The sequence below is a fragment of the Hyperolius riggenbachi genome, chromosome 10, assembly GCF_040937935.1.
Source record: "Hyperolius riggenbachi isolate aHypRig1 chromosome 10, aHypRig1.pri, whole genome shotgun sequence".
NCBI classification, from domain to species: domain Eukaryota; kingdom Metazoa; phylum Chordata; class Amphibia; order Anura; family Hyperoliidae; genus Hyperolius; species Hyperolius riggenbachi.
The window spans coordinates 168,937,436-168,954,602 of record NC_090655.1 but is presented as its reverse complement, the minus strand read 5'-3'; the positions used below and the strand labels follow the sequence as shown (position 1 = coordinate 168,954,602).

At 47.4% G+C, this 17,167-nt stretch overlaps 1 protein-coding gene across 2 annotated transcripts in view; it reads left to right on the top strand.

Moving 5' to 3' along the window:
- Positions 1-2,113: 2,113 nt before the first annotated feature.
- Positions 2,114-17,167, top strand: part of LOC137533904 (calcium-binding protein 2-like) — a 511,029-nt gene continuing 495,975 nt past the window's right edge. For both annotated transcript variants that reach the window (XM_068255205.1, XM_068255204.1), the window contains exon 1: positions 2,114-2,534. In XM_068255205.1, coding sequence (XP_068111306.1) covers positions 2,163-2,534 — 372 coding nt within the window. In that variant the 5' untranslated portion in view covers positions 2,114-2,162. The remainder of the gene's footprint in view (positions 2,535-17,167) is intronic.

Genomic DNA, 17,167 nt, shown 5'->3' with positions numbered 1-17,167 from the left:
GCAGGGTTCTCAAACTTTGCACAGCTGGTTACTGGGTGACGGATTCATATTCAGGAAAGTAGGTGGAGCCTAAAAAAGCCAATCAAAATTCACCTTTTGATTTTCAAGGGAAATATTAAAATTGCTGCCATTCTTGCACTGTTAATGGCACAAGCCTCAAACCTGGTACAGTTGGTCATTGGGTCACTGGGGTTCAAATTCAGAAAAGGGGACAGAGACACAAACAGCCAATCTGATTTGTTTCATTTCTATGGGAATATACAAATTATTGATGCCAAGGACCCCAAAGCTCATAAACTTGGTCATTGAGTGTTTGTGCGTTAGGGTTAGAAAAATTGGGTGGAGCCAACACCAGTCAAATACATACACGGGAAAGGTCAGGTCATTAGTGGGTGGAGACAAATACAAATTTCACTGGGAAAATGTAAACTGCAGCCATTCTTACACTGTTAATGGCAGGGTTCTTAAAGAGGAACTCCAGTGAACATTTTACTGTTGGCAGGTGATGTAGCTGCTGCATGGTTTTTGGCAGTTGGAAACAGCTGTAAACAGCTATTTCCCACAATGCAACAAGGTTCACAGACAGGAAACTGCCAAAAGTTCGAACTTTTCTTGTGGGAGGGGTTTCTTGTGGGAAGGGTTTCACCACAATATCAGTCATACAGCGCCCCTGATGGTCTGTTTGTGAAAAGGAATATATTTCTCATGTAAAAGGGGGTATCAGCTACTGATTAAGATAAAGTTAAATTTTTAGTCGGAGTTTCTCTTTAAATTTTGCACAGTTGGTCACTGGGTGACTGGGATTAATATTCAGGAAAGTGGGTGGAGCTTACAAAAGTGAATCAAACGTCGCTTTTCCCGGGGAATATTTAATTGCTACCATTCTTGCACTGTTAATGGCACAGGCCTCAAACCTGGTACAGTTGGTCATTGGGTGACTGGGGTTCAAATTCAGAAAAGGGGGTGGAGCCACAAACAGCCAATCCGATTTTTTTATTTCAATGCAAATTATTAATGAGAAAGACTGCAAAACTCACAAACTTGGTTATTGAGTAATTGTGTGTTAGGGTTAGAAAAAGTGGGCGGAGCCAACACCAGTCAAATACATACCCGGGCAACGCCGGGAAATCAGCTAGTAACTTAATAATTTAAAACCATTTTCAATATATTTGTTTTGGTTATGAACAAATACATTCTTATATAATTTCCGACTGCAGGTGTCAATATTTTATAATTTTTAAATAATAGGAAAACCCCTTACATTTGTTCTATATTGTTGATGTCTAAGAAATGTCTGTTCCCAAAACATAGCATGTGTTGTCTCTAGCTGAAAATTCCTTGATTCAAAAAAGTACATGTAAGCAATCTTGTAAATGTTTCACTGTCTTAAATGAACATTTCATTTAGTTAAAAAGTAATATTTAAAGTGGTACCCTAACATCACAGTTTTACACTGACATTTTGCATAGTACATTCAAACTTTTGATAAACTAAAACATATATATATGGCAGCTTTTCCTGCATAAACAACCCGCAAAAATTCTGACAACAGGAAGTAGTTATGGCAAGGATATCGGTGTTTAAGGGTGGCTTAAATGCTTTCTTTGCGATTAATGACATCCATGGTTATAATAACTTTGTAATTCCCAGCAGTGTTGATCCTGGGATTTTATCTGCTTGACATTTGGAGTTCGGAAGTATAATTTTTCCCTTCTAGGGGCCAATTGAACTATGCATTTATAAGAGTTTTTTTGCATTCCTCTGGATGAACAGGGATATGTGAGGGTTCAAGCTAGTGTTGTACATTATTTTCTATTTGAACGCAATGGATGTATGTATTTTTTAACCTAAATAATTATGCAACTAGATAGCCTCCATGCACAACATCAAACATTTTTATTAATTTAGTATGAGTAACTACAATATTATTGTAGAATTTGTTTGTAGTGGGCATATAAGCAGAATGACTGTGAGTAGATATGTCAGTATGTGTGTACATTAAGAAAAGCAAAGTACAGGTCACATGCCCTCTTAGTAAGCTCTTTAAACTCTTTAACATAGCTCAGAACAAGTTGATGTTATTAGATTACTGATAATCCAGTGTGTGCTCTACTGCTCTGATCATCACAGTCTTAAACTGACAGTCTACAGGGGAGCATATTATGTCTTGTAGCTCTGGAGTAAAGGCATCCAGCACCCCAGAACATGACATGGTCAAGGACCACACTGGTGCAAGAAGTAAAGGTGGAGGAGAAGCTAGGGGAAAGAATGGGATAACAGCTGGCCACGAAGGGGACAAAAAGGGCCTGAATGAAGGAGAAGGAGGAAACCATGATCAAAAGACCACTCACCATAATCATAGTGAGGTGCATATTGCTAGCAGTAAAAGCCATGAGAAAAAAAGCCCTCACCATAGCCACGATGATGGACATTATGCCACTGGCAGAGGTCACCACAAAGGCAAAAGGGTCAGTGACACCCAAAGCATTACAACCAAGACATACTCTCCCTTCCTGAATTCGCTCTTCAGCAAGGTATGTAACAACATGTAACAGAAGGGTTGTGGATAACTCAACAAAGGGCAGTGGTTTCTGAGTAATGAACATACCATTAAAAAATGCAAGTAGTTATATTGCCAGACAATATAACAACAAAAGCACATAAATATATTGTAGGATAATGCTCATGTTAATCAATACACCATATCTATGACGAGTTTTCTACTGTTGTATACCCTGTAAATGATTACTAGTTATATATCCTGTCTGGGTTTGAAAGGACCCACACTGTGTAACAGCAGTTATTAGACATATGTGCCATGATTTACACTGGAGAGCAGAGGAAAGCCTGTGTGATCTATTAAAGGGACATTGAGCAGAGCTAAAAAAAAAGGCAATCTTGACTTACTTGGGGCTTCCTCCAGCCTCCCGTAGCCCGCAAGGTCCCTTGGAGTCCGCTAAGTCTCCTCAGTGGTCCCGCTGGCGGCGCTGTTAACACGTGACTTCAGCTGAAGTTGTGCATGTGTGGCACATCCGCTCAACCGGCGTAATCCCGCGTCTGTTGCCATAAGCATGCTGCGCATGCATAGTTCAGTCTTTTGAGAACTGCGTATTCATAGGATGCGTACAGCGACCGGCATGGCGACATGCCAGGGGAGCAGACAGAGCCCACATGCGCGACTTCGAGTGAAATTGCCGGGTTAACAGAGCCACCAATTGGACCATGGAGGGAACCAGAGGACGCAGAGACCTCGCTGGCTGTGGAGGGCTGGAGGAAGCCCCAGGTAAGTCCAGATTACCTTTTATAAGCTCTGCTGAGGGTCCCAACACACTTATATAGGTCATTGCTTCATTGTGATATGCAAGCGCCTTCACCACGGCAAGGTAACAATCATGTAGGGGAATTGACACATTTACATGCCTATTGTTTTGTTGTTGTTGCAGTCACAGTGCAGCCAGAAAAATTAGACATGTACACACACCAGAAAAATTAATATTTTTTGGTAGCGGCCGCTGCTAGCAGCGGCCTTAAACATTCAGGAATCCACCTGGAGTCCCGGACTCTGTTGGTGGTGGCGGAGAAGGCAGTCAAGCGGCCTGCAGGCAGAGATGCTGTGTGGGGACTGTGTTAGTCTTCGGGCAGGCTGTCACATGGCGTGCAGGCAGAGATGCCATGTGGGGACTGACTTAGTCTTCGGGCAAGCAGTCACGCGGCGTGCAGGCAGAGATGCTGTGTGGTGACCGACGTAGTCTTCAGGCCAGCAGTCACGTGGCATGCAGGCAGAGATGCTGTGTGGGGACTGACTTAGTCTTCGGGCAGGCGGTAGCCCTACAGGATCCATGCCTCATTCAGTTTAATAAAGGTGAGATACTGAACACTTTTTTGACCTAGGTGACTTCTATTGTCAGTGACAATGCCTCCTGCTGTGCTGAGGCAGGGCAAGCCAGAAGTTTGATGGCAAATTGTGACAGCTCTGGCTACAGGTCAAGCCTGCACACCCAGTAGCCCAGGGGTTCATCGCTGCTCATAGTGTCCATATCCGCACTTAAAGTGAATGGGAACCACATTTTAAAAAAATGAATCAAATACTTACCTAAGGAGAGGGAAGGCTCTGGGTCGTATAGAGCCTTCCATCTCCTCTCTCGGTGCTCTCTATCCTGTGCTAGCTCCCCCCCCCCCCCCCGTTTCAATCCCCCGTCGAAAGGGTATTTGGAAGTCTTCGGGAGCCGTGTCCTCCCGAAGACGTGCGGCTCCATACTGCACAGGCGTGAGCGTGTTCTTGCGCAGGCGCAGTACAGGGCCGCCCTTCTTCAGGAGCACTCGGGCTCCCTGAAGACTTCTGAAGCCTCCTTCGGCCGGATAAAGCAGTATTTGACTAATTCAGTCAAATTCTGCTACCAGGCGAGCCAGCACTTGATCGAGGGGACCAGGAGAGGAGCTGGAAGGCTCTATAGGACCCAGAGCCTTCCCTCTCCTTGGGTAAGTATCGGTCTCATTTTTTTTAAATGCGGTTCCCATTCACTTTAAGGCCAGGTAGTCGGCTACATGACGGTCGGGGTGGATCCCGAAGGGCTGAGGTGAGGTGTTGGACTAAGGAAAATCTGCATGTTTGACATCACCATCAGATCGCTAGAGCATCCTGTCCTTGCCTGCGTGGACATGGGAGGAGGAGGAGGATTACTGGCACCTCTTTCCCATTGTGCTGTGACTAGAGTTGGGCCGAACGGTTCCATGCGAACTTCCGTGGTTCGCGTTCGCGTCCCGCAGGCGAACCTTTGCGGAAGTTCGGTTCACCCCATAATGCACATGGAGGGTCAACTTTGACCCTCTACATCACAGTCAGCAGGCCCAGTGTAGCCAATTAGGCTACACTAGCCCCTGGAGCCCCACCCCCCTTATATAAGGCAGGCAGCGGCGGCCATTACGGTCACTCGTGTGCCTGCATTAGTGAGAGTAGGGCGAGCTGCTGCAGACTGTCTCTCATAGGGAAAGATTAGTTAGGCTTAGCTTGTTCCTGGCTGCATACCTGTTCTGTGAACCCACCAATGCATACCTGTACTGTGAACCCACCACTGCATACCTGTTCAGTGAACCCACCACTGCATACCTGTTCTGTGAACCCACCACTGCATACCTGTACTGTGAACCCACCACTGCATACCTGTTCAGTGAACCCGCCACTGCATACCTGTTCAGTGAACCTGCCACTGCATACCTGTTCTGTGAACCCACCACTGCATACCTGTACAGTGAACCCACCACTGCATACCTGTTCAGTGAACCCACCACTGCATACCTGTTCAGTGAACCCACCACTGCATACCTGTTCAGTGAACCCACCACTGCATACCTGTTCAGTGAACCCACCACTGCATACCTGTTCAGTGAACCCACCACTGCATACCTGTTCTGTGAACCCACCACTGCATACCTGTTCTGTGAACCCACCTGTTCTGTTCAGTGGACCCGCCACTGTATACCTGTTCAGTGAACCCGCCACTGCATACCTGTTGTGTTCAGTGAACCTGCCCCTGCATACCTGTTCTGTGAACCCGCCACTGCATACCTGTTCTGTTCAGTGGACCCGCCACTGTATACCTGTTCTGTTCAGTGAACACGCCACTGTATACCTGTTCAGTGAACCCGCCACTGCATACCTGTTCTGTTCAGTGAACCTGCCACTGCATACCTGTTCTGTGAACCCGCCACTGTATACCTGTACTGTTCAGTGAACCCGCCACTGCATACCTGTTCTGTTCAGTGGACCCGCTACTGTATACCTGTTCTGTTCAGTGAACCCGCCACTGTATACCTGTACTGTTCAGTGAACCCGCCACTGCATACCTGTTCTGTTCAGTGGACCCGCTACTGTATACCTGTTCTGTTCTGTGAACCCGCCACTGTATACCTGTACTGTTCAGTGAACCCGCCACTGCATACCTGTTGTGTTCAGTGAACCTGCCACTGTATACCTGTTGTGTTCAGTGAACCCGCCACTGTATACCTGTTCAGTGAACCCGCCACTGCATACCTGTTGTGTTCAGTGAACCCGCCACTGTATACCTGTTCTGTTCAGTGAACCCGCCACTGTATACCTGTTCTGTTCAGTGGATCCGCTACTGTATACCTGTTCTGTTCAGTGGACCTGCTACTGTATACCTGTTCTGTTCAGTGAACCCGCCACTGCATACCTGTTGTGTTCAGTGAACCCGCCACTGTATACCTGTTGTGTTCAGTGAACCCGCCACTGTATACCTGTACTGTTCAGTGGACCCGCTACTGTATACCTGTTCTGTTCAGTGAACCCGCCACTGTATACCTGTTCTGTTCAGTGGACCCGCTACTGTATACCTGTTGTGTTCAGTGAACCCGCCACTGCATACCTGTTGTGTTCAGTGAACCCGCCACTGTATACCTGTACTGTTCAGTGAACCCGCCACTGCATACCTGTTCTGTTCAGTGAACCTGCCACTGCATACCTGTTTTGTGAACCCGCCACTGTATACCTGTACTGTTCAGTGAACCCGCCACTGCATACCTGTTGTGTTCAGTGAACCCGCCACTGTATACCTGTTCTGTTCAGTGAACCCGCCACTGTATACCTGTTCAGTGAACCCGCCACTGCATACCTGTTCTGTTCAGTGAACCCGCCACTGTATACCTGTTGTGTTCAGTGAACCCACCGCATCAGTGCGCATACCTGTGCAGTTAAGTGAACCCACCTACCTACGTGAGTGCACGCAGTGTGATATACCACTCCATGCATACCCGATATGGACAAAACAGGTAGAGGAAGAGGTAGTGCCAGAGCCAGAGGAAGGCCACCCGGCAGGTCTGTGCGAGGTCGTGTAAATGTAATTTCGTGTGGACCTGGCCCACAGTACAGTGCTCGGAAGAAGGCACGTCCCATCACCTCCCAAGATTGTCAGGACGTGGTTGAGTATTTAGCGACACAGAACACCTCATCTTGCTCAGCCACCAGCGCTACTACTAGCACCACTTCCGCTGCATTTGACACTTCGCAAGAATTATTTAGTGTTGAAATCACTGATGCACAGCCATTGTTGTTACAGCCAGATGAATTTTCACCAGCTCATATGTCTGAGTTACGCGGCAACACTATGGATGTAACGTGTAAGGAGGATGAAGGACCTATTGATGGTGCATGTTTGGATTTGTCTGAGGCAAGCGAAGCTGGGCAGGATGATTACGATGATGACGATGATAGGGATCCTCTGTATGTTCCCAATAGAGGAGATGAAGAGGGGGACAGTTCAGAGGGTGAGTCAGAGAGTAGTGTAGCAGGTAGAAAGAGGGGGGATCTATTTATTTTTATTCTTATATTATTACCTGGTCAGCAGCTTTAAATAGAGATGCTGCTGACACAGGTTTGTTAAGTAAGGGCATTTTGCCCTTAGTTGTAATGTGTAATATGTTGGTAGGCAGAGCTGATGGCTGAGGGAAGGTTGCTAAGCAACCAGACACACAAGCAGGGGAGCCGTTAGGGAAGATATAACAGCTTTCTGAGGGGTTGAGTTGGCAGTTGGAGCAGACAGGAGAAGGAGAAAGATGCAGCAGGCACAGCTGAGTAGAAGCAGGCCAGACGATGCGATAGCTGACATTTTGGGAGAAAATTACTGAGCCATGATGATTCTTCAATCCTCCATAAGATAAGCCAGCCATCAGTCCTGTAAAGCTGACAAGGAGTGGGAAAGCCAGGAGAGAGATTTCAGACAGAGGAAAGAGAGCCAGACAGATGATAGCCAGTGATTTTTGACACTGAAGTGCTGGAAAAGAAATCGTTTAAGATGACACGTATGAAATGTGATCAATGTGTTGATAAATCAGCATGCCACAAGAAAGATTTTTAAACATTTTTAATTACAGTAAATTTGGCTCTGGTAATATCCCCCACTTCTGAAGTGTAGTGTTAGGAGGCTGAGAATTCAGAATTATCCTCCCTACTGTGATGAATATAATCTCACTTGTATTTTGTTTTGATTTTTATAAGTGGCCTGAATGGTTGCTGTAAAGGGAAAACAGTTGTGTTATGGAAGACAGAAACTGCATATTACCCATATACTAGGCCTGAGACTAAGAGATAGTGAGATTGAGAGGAAAGTGAATCTGCTTAAAGAAAACCTGAACTGAAGATTAAAAGTCAAAATAAGCATACACAAGTCATACTTACCTTCCATGTAGTCTACTCCTCAGTGTCTTTCTCCTGGCCCGCGTCCTGTTTGTTCACTGTGATCAAGGGAATTTTCCGTCCTCCATTTTGAAAATGGCCATTACCCATAACAGCTTTCTGGTCAGCACACAGTTAAACTGTAACATCGCCCACTTGAGCCATAGGGAAACATGGACATTACCTGGTACATCAGTTTTCCTCTCAGCTATAACTGACAGCAACTGATATTTTACTGACAGCAACTGATATATTTCAGATCTGACAAAATATTGTCAAAACGGGAAGGGATTATTGTCAGAAGAAAATGGTGAGCTTCTGAGAGGAACTGATGGCAAGGTAACTATGTAATGTTCATTTGAAGTTACCTCATGTGTTTATTTTAAATATTTTTACTCAGTACAGGTTCTCTTTAAGGAAATGAGCTACTGTCCTGTCTGCTAGAGGCCTATCTTAAAGTGGATCCGAGATGAACTTTTACACATTGCATAATTGTGTTCCTTACATATAGTTTATAGGGCATTCCTCAAGCCAAATACTTGTTTTGTATTGTTTTAGTACCCTAATTTCCTATAAACTAAACAAGCCACACCCACAGCTTCTCCAGAGTGCCTTGGCGCTTGCAAGGGATTGTGGGATTTCAGTCTGGGCAGGTGAAAAAGGTGTTACTAGCTATAGATTTCAGAGGCAGAGTTTTCACAATCTGAGAGCTGCAGTGCAGATACAGATCAGTTGCCTGTGTAATGGAGGAGATAAGAGTGGAGTTTTCACAGAATATGCAGATTAGCATGCCTAGATACAGATAAGCTTGCCTGTGTGTGTGATTGTGTAATAGTGACAAGCAGAAAACATGTCTGCTCCCATTGTATCACAGGAGAAAATATTAATATATTGTTGAAGCTGTTTGAAGATAGATTTGCTGTGTAAACTATCTAAACTTTAGATAAGATATATAGACAAGTCACTTGTTATATTTAGTTTTTCATCTCGGATCCGCTTTAACCTCTTATAGCTTACTGACTTTACCAAAGTAATAAATGCAAGAAGCCATTTTGTTTTGGTTTTTTTATGTGTGGTGCACAAGATAGTGCAAAGTTATATTGGAAGAAATACTTACCTATGGGAAGAGTGGTCCGACTGGATTCCTGTAAAAGAAAGGAGAAATGATTAATATGTTCATTTACCAGTAGTGTTGAAAGATTTAGAAGAAGTACCTGTTAATAGACTGTTTCTCTGGCAATAGACTGGTCCTGCAAAAGAACAGAAGAGATTACATACAGGAGCGGCAGAAGCTGATATTTATAAAGAAACTGTTGTGTTTTTATTTTTCTGCTTTTTTTGGGCAAGCATATTGAGTAGTTTTGCTCATAAGAACAAGTGACGGAGTTATTTTCTTCTTCTTATTTAATTCTAGTAACCTTATTAATTTACTAAGAGTTTAGTAATTCACTAACCAATTTTATTTATTTTATTATTTATTATTAACTTATTAACCAACCAATTTATTAGCTTCTAACCATCTAACTTATACATTTATTATTCTGGCTTTTCCTAAGAAACGGCTGAACTATTGAATAAGAAAAATAGCTAGAATAATTGATCAGACTGAGAACAAAAAAAACAAGAGTACTCTATTTACTATTGAGTTATGAAAGATTTTGCTGATCAGCAAACTTAGAGGTTAAAGTACTATATAATGGTCTTGTCAGTGAAGCATTAAACTGAAATTACTTTAGTACTCAGGGTTAAGGAAATCCAAATAAGGTCCATTTTTCATTCAAGTGGGTGGGAACGCTGAGAAAATACTTACCGGGTGGGAAGGTTATGTGTTATTGTTAACCAGTTGTTTTCCTCCTAGCTTCCGAAAGTGTTCTATAGAAAGAAGACCAGAAGATAATAAGAAGACTGTGATATTAGAGATTGTGTTGTTTGTAATTCTCATTGGTTACATGGAGTAGAAAGTGTATTTTTATCTTTTATTTTGAATAAAACTTTTGAATTTTACAACCTGCATTGGTGTCTGTGGAGTTCTCCTTCAGTTGGCGGTTTGAAACCGTTTACAGTAGTAGGAGGAGAGAAGTTGCTGAAAGAAGCTGGGGCAGCTCTTTGTCAGAAACAGCTGGTGGCAGTGTCCGGCACCGTGTATCGCCACCTATGTACAGCCAGCCAACTTGCCCTTCAGCATCAGCTGCTGGAGGTCCCCATAGTGCCCACATCCCAGGGTGGCTCAGCGGTGTGGAAATTTTTTAATGTGTGTGCCTCAGATCGGACCAAAGCCATCTGTTCGCTCTGCCAACAAAAATTGAGCCGTGGAAAGGCCAACACTCACGTAGGGACAAGTGCCTTACGAAGGCACCTGGAGAAAAGGCACAAACAGCAATGGGATGGCCACCTGAGCAAAAGCAGCAGCAGCACACAAAAGAAAAGTCACCCTCCTTCTCCTCTTCCTCCTTCAGGTACATCATCTGCTTCTGCCGCTTTCTCCCTTCCACCTTCACAGGCACCCTCCTCCACTCCGCCTCTGCCCTTGAGCGCTTCCTGCTCCTCTGCCCACAGCAGCAGTCAGGTGTCCGTGAAGGAAATGTTTGAGCGGAAGAAGCCAATTTCGGCCAGTCACCCCCTTGCCCGGCGTCTGACAGCTGGCGTGGCGGAACTGTAAGCTCGCCAGCTGTTACCATACCGGCTGGTGGACTCTGAGGCCTTCCGTAAATTTGTGGCCATCGGAACACCGCAGTGGAAGATGCCAGGCCACACTTATTTTTCGAGAAAGGCCATACCCCAACTGCACCGTGAAGTTAAGAGGCAAGTGGTGTCATCTCTTGCGAAGAGCGTTGGGTCAAGGGTACACCTGACCACGGATGCCTGGTCTGCCAAGCACGGGCAGGGCCGCTACATTACGTACACAGCCCATTGGGTCAACCTGGTGGTGAACGATGGCAAGCAGGGCGCAGCGGACCAAATTGTGACACCTCCACGGCTTGCAGGCAGGCCTCCTGCCACCTCCTCTCCTCCTGCTGCATGCTCTTCGCTGTCCTCCTCCTCCTTGGCTGAGTGGCAGTTCTCCTCTCCAGCTACACAGCCCCAGCTCCGCAGGGCCTATGCTGCATGCGAGGTACGACGGTGTCACGCCATCTTAGACATGTCTTGTCTCAAAGCGGAGAGTCACACTGGAGCAGCTCTCCTGGCTGCTCTTAAGAAACAGGTGGATGAGTGGCTGACCCCGCACCACCTGGAGATAGGCAACGTGGTGTGCGACAACGGCAGCAATCTGCTTGCCGGTTTGCATATGGGGAAGCTGACACACATACCCTGCATGGCACATGTCATGAATCTAGTTGTTCAAAGATTTGTGGCAAAGTACCCTGGCTTAGCGGATGTCCTGAAGCAGGCCAGGAAGTTCTGTGGGCATTTGAGGCAGTCTTACACAGCCATGGCACGCTTTGCGGAAATTCAGCGGAAAAACAACATACTGGTGAGACGCCTCATTTGCGATAGCCCGACTCGCTGGAATTCGACCCTGCTCATGCTCTCCCGCCTGCTAGAACAGAAGAAAGCCGTCACCCAGTACCTCTACAACTACAGTAGAATGAAACAGTCTGGGAAGATGGGGATGTTCTGGCCCGACAACTGGACACTGATGAAAAATGCATGCAGGCTCATGCGGCCGTTTGAGGAGGTGACCAACCTGGTGAGCCGCAGTGAGGGCACCATCAGCGACTTAATTCCCTATGCTTACTTATTGGAGCGTGCTGTGCGTAGAGTGGCGGATGAAGCTGCGAATGAGCGTGACCAGGAACCGTTACGGCAGGAACAGGCATGGGACCAATTTTCATCAGACCCAGCTGTTTCCTCAACACCTGCGGCAGCACAGAGGGGGGAGGAGGAGGAAGAAGAGAAGTCGTGTGCAGAAGATGAGTCAGACTCAGAGGATGATGAGCAAGGTGTTTCTTTGGGGGAGGAGGTGGAGAAGGGGACAGCGGCAGGAGAACACCCGCAGCAGGCGTCGCCGGGGGCTTGTGCTGCTCAACCTTCCCGTGGTATTGTTCGCGGCTGGGGGGAGGAGGTTGACTTACGTGACGTCACTGAGGAAGAGCAAGAGGAGATGGAGGGTACTGGATCCGACTTTGTGCAGATGTCGTCTTTTATGCTGTCCTGCCTGTTGAGGGACCCCCGTATAAAAAACCTCAAGGGGAATGAGCTGTACTGGGTGGCCACACTACTAGACCCTTGGTACAGGCACAAAGTGGCGGACCTGTTACCAACTCACCTGAAGGTGGAAAGGATGCAGCACATGCAGAACCAGCTGTCAACTATGCTTTGCAATGCCTTTAAGGGTGATGTGACAGCACAACGCCAGCAAGGTACCACTGCCACTAATCCTCCTCCCGTGTCCACGCAGTCAAAGACAGGACGCTCCAGCGATCTCATAGTGATGTCTGACATGCGGACGTTCTGTAGTCCAACGCCTCGCCGTAGCCCTTCCGGATCCACCCTCCACCAACGCCTGGAACGGCAGGTAGCCGACTACCTGGCCTTAAGTGTGGATGTAGACACTGCTGTGAACAGCGATGAGGAACCCTTGAACTACTGGGTGCGCAGGCTTGACCTGTGGCCAGAGCTGTCCCAATTTGCCATCCAACTTCTCTCCTGCCCTGCCGCAAGCGTCCTGTCAGAAAGGACCTTCAGCGCAGCTGGAGGCATTGTCACTGAGAAGAGAAGTCGCCTAAGTCACAAAAGTGTTAAGTACCTCACCTTTATCAAAATGAATGAGGCATGGATCCCGGAGGGTTGCTGCTCGCCCCAAGACTAAGTCAGTCCCCGCACACACAGCATCTCTGCCTGCACGCCGTGTGACTGGCTGCCTGGCCTGCCCCAAGAAGACTAAGTCGCTCCCAGTCCCTCCACACAGCATGTCTGCCTGCAGGCCGCTTGACTACCTTCTCCGCCACCACCAACAGGGTCCGGGACTCCAGGCGGATTGCTGAATTTTTTAGACCGCTGCTAGCAGCGGCCGCTGTAATAATTTTTCTGGTGCGTGTACATGACTGCCTAATTTTTTTGGCTGCACTGCGGGCAGCTGCAACAACAAAAGAAAAGGCATGTACATGCGCCCATTCCCCTTCGTGATCATTACCTTGCCGTGGTGAAGGGGCTTGCGTATCACAATGAAGCAATGACCGGCGCCTAGATGAGTGTCTCGGGGGGCACACAAAAGATAATAAGGTCGTTGCTTCATTGTGGTCAGACCAAATTTGATCAGCTGGACAGTCACTGTTCTGTCATTCAGCTACATCAGCCAGGCGACCATATGGGCTGCAAAGCCACCAAAACCTGCACTCTCGCCATGGTGCGCACCAGTCCAGCACGGCCGTCACTACACAAACAGCTGTTTCGCGGTGCGTTACACGGTGAGTTTGGTGTGTCAGTGTGAAGCAGTACCTTAATTACACTACCTGATTGATGTATACACATGCAAGATGTTTTAAAGCACTTTAGGCCTGTCATTTAGCATTCAATGTGATTTCTGCCCTTAAAACGCTGCTTTGCGTCAAATCCAGATTTTTCCCGGGGACTTTTGGTGTGTATCCCACTCCGCCATGCCCCCCTCCAGGTGTTAGACCCCTAGAAACATCTTTTCCATCACTTTTGTGGCCAGCATAATTTTTTTTTTTCAAAGTTCGCATCCCCATTGAAGTCTATTGCGGTTCGCGAACTTTAACGCGAACCGAACGTTCCGCGAAAGTTCGCGAACCCGGTTCGCGAACCTAAAAATCGGAGGTTCGGCTCAACTCTAGCTGTGACATCACCCTTTAACACAGTGTAAAGCATACTTGCCATCTTGTTGTGCAAATGCTGCATCCTTTCTGCCTTCTGGTAATTTGGTAACCTTTTCACCACTTTGTGCTTATACCGAGGGTCTAGTAGCGTTGCCACCCAGCACAAGTCCTTCCCCTTGACCACAGGTACCCAAAAGATGAGCAGCACAAGCCCCTTGCAACGCCTTCTGCGGTTGTTCTTCCATCTTCTCCTCAAAGCCACCTCCCTACTCTGACTCCTCTTCCCCAGACTCCTCCTCGCTCTCCTCTGTGCTGCCGCAGGTGTTGACGGCAAATCTGCTTCTGGTGGTGATAGTTCCCACAACTTTTCCTCTTCCTGTTCACGCTCCTCTACAGCTTGATCCACCACTCTATGCACGGCACGCTCCAGGAAGAAAACATATGGGATCAGGTCGCTGATGGCACCTTCACTGCAACTCACCAGGTTTGTCACCTCCTCAAATGGATGCATGAGCCTGCAGGCATTACGCATGAGTGTCCAATACCTTGGCAAAAAAATCGTACCGTAGCTGTACAGATACTCATTGACGGTTTTCTTCTGTTTTAGAAGGCGGTCAAACATGAGAAGCATTGAATTCCAGCAAGTTGGGCTATCACAAATCAAGCACCTCACTGGCAAGTTCTTTCTCCGCTGAATATCGGACAAGCGTGCCATGGCCGTGTAGGAACGCCTGAAATGTGCACACACCATCCTGGACTGCCTCAGGACCTCCTGTAAGCTTACACATAAATCTTTGGATTGGAAGATTCAGCACATATGCCATGCAGGACACATGTGTCAACCTGCCCAAACTCAAAGCCGACAAGAGATTGCTTCCGTTGTCACACACCATGTTGCCGATCTCCAGTTGGTGCGGGGTCAGCCACTGATCCACCTGTTTGTTCAGAGCGGACAGGAGTGCTGGTCTGGTGTGACTCTCGGCTTTGAGGCAAGACATGTCCAAGATGGTGTGACACCATCGTACCTGGCATGCGGAATGGGCCATGGGGAGCTGGGGGTGTGCAATTGGAGAGGTGAGCGCAACAGTAGAGTAGGATTTAGCAGAGGAGGAGGACAACAGTGAAGAGAATGTAGAAGGAGGAGTTGGAGGAGAAGAAGAGGAGGTGGCAGCAGGCCTGCCTGCAAGCCGTGGGTGTCACTAAGTCCGCTGCACAGCCACGTACTCCATGCTTGCCAGCGGTCAGCAGGTTTACCCAATGTGCCGTATAAGTAATATATCTGCCCTGACCTTGCTTTGCAGATCAGGCATCCGTGGTAAGATGGACCCTTGATGCTTTGTGCCAGAGATGACACCACTTGCCTTTCAACATCACAGTACAGTTTGGGTATCACCTTGTTGGAAAAATAATTGCGGCCTGGTATCTTCCATTGCGGTGTCCCAATCGCCACAAATTTTCGCAAGGCCTCAGAGTCCACCAACTTGTATGGTAACAGCTGGCAGGCAAGCCAGCTGTCAGATGCCAGGCAAGGGGGTGACTGGCAGACATTGGCTTCTTCCGCTTAAAGATTTCCTTAACGGACACCTGGTTGCTGTGGGCAGAGGAGCAGGAACTGCTCAAGATGAGAGGCGGAGTGGAGGAGGGTGGCTGTGAAGATGCAAGGGCAGAAGAGTATAAAGCGGCTGAAGATGCTGGACCAGGAGGAGGAGGAAGAGGAGGCGGAGGGTGGCTTTGCGTTTGTGTGCTGCTTTTCCTTATGTGCTCATCCCATTGGTGTTTGTGATAGGAGATTAAGTGCCTTTGTAAGGCAGTTGTCCCTAGGTGGGTGTTGCTTTTTCCACGACTCGGTGGCAGATATTACAAATGGCATCGCTGTAATCTGGAACAGAGACACAAAAAAAATGCCACACTGGTGAGCTCTGGGATAAAGGCATTCTGGTGATGGCAGCAGCTGGCGTTGAAGGGCGTGTTGGCTGGATGACCCTAGGTGGTGATACATGCCGCCGGACACTGCCACAAGCCGCTTGCGATGAGCTCCCCCTGCTGCTTACAGCAACTCATCTCCTCCTCCTGTCTCCCCCTCTTAACTGTCCCCCTGTTCATCTTGTCTTCGGGGCTCACACGTTGCATCTATGCCCACATCATCATCCATAGCTTCGCTTGTATCAGACACTTCCAAAACTGCACCAACAGCAGGTAGTTCATCCATCATCCTCACACCTCAATGTCTATGTGTGTAGTGACGCCTAACTCAGACATATGAGGTGGTGTTAGTGTAACATCCTTAACGCCTTCATCTTGTACCAATAATGGTTGTGCATCAGTAAATTCATCAGAGTAATGTGTGAATAACCCCTCCCACATCTCAAATGGAGTGACTGGTGTGCTAGTAGTAGTGGTGGTGGCTGCCGGCTGAGTGTTAAGTAGTTGTGGGGTGCCTGAATCAGAGCAGGAGGAGGAAGATATGTCATGGTTCTGTGTGGAAGCAGAGGAAGATAAGGTGTTCTGTCAGCTATGTCCTCAGAATTTTGGGGGGTTGAGGGTATGTGCCTTCTGAACACTGTGCATTGGTTGAGGGCCACACGAAATCACACCAGTACGACCTCAAAAAGACCTGTGGGGTGGCCTGCCGCTTACTCTGCCTCTGCCTGTCATTTTTTCCATATTGGGGGTATGCAGTACTACTAACAATATTCAATAGTGGTAGACAGTGTGTGTAACCACAAAGAGGCACACAATCCGTGTCAAATATACAGCAGCTCTGTGTGTGTATCACTGGGCTGTGTACTTTAACCCACACAGACAGATATCCTACAGTAAGTTTAATCACAAATACAGTTGCAAGCTAAGCATGGCTTATGATAGACAGTGTGCCAGCTTGTAATAGATAGAAGAAGATAGTAGAACTGCAAGGCCCAGCAATGACTGTGGCGTGGGCTGGCCTGTATGTGTGTGTAACAGGATTCCGGAAACTCGAACTACCCGGATATCCGAACGGTTTTCTGGTATCCGACCTCGGATACGGATTCTGGATAGCTGGATAAATCCGGAATGCACTATCCGAGCGAACTCTTATACGTATTAGGTATCTGGAAATCCCACCGGATACCTAGTTCGAGTACTCGATTCAGATAGTGTAACCACAGAGATGACATCCATGACGTCATTGAGCCAATCAGAGGGCTCCCAGCCGAAGCCCTAG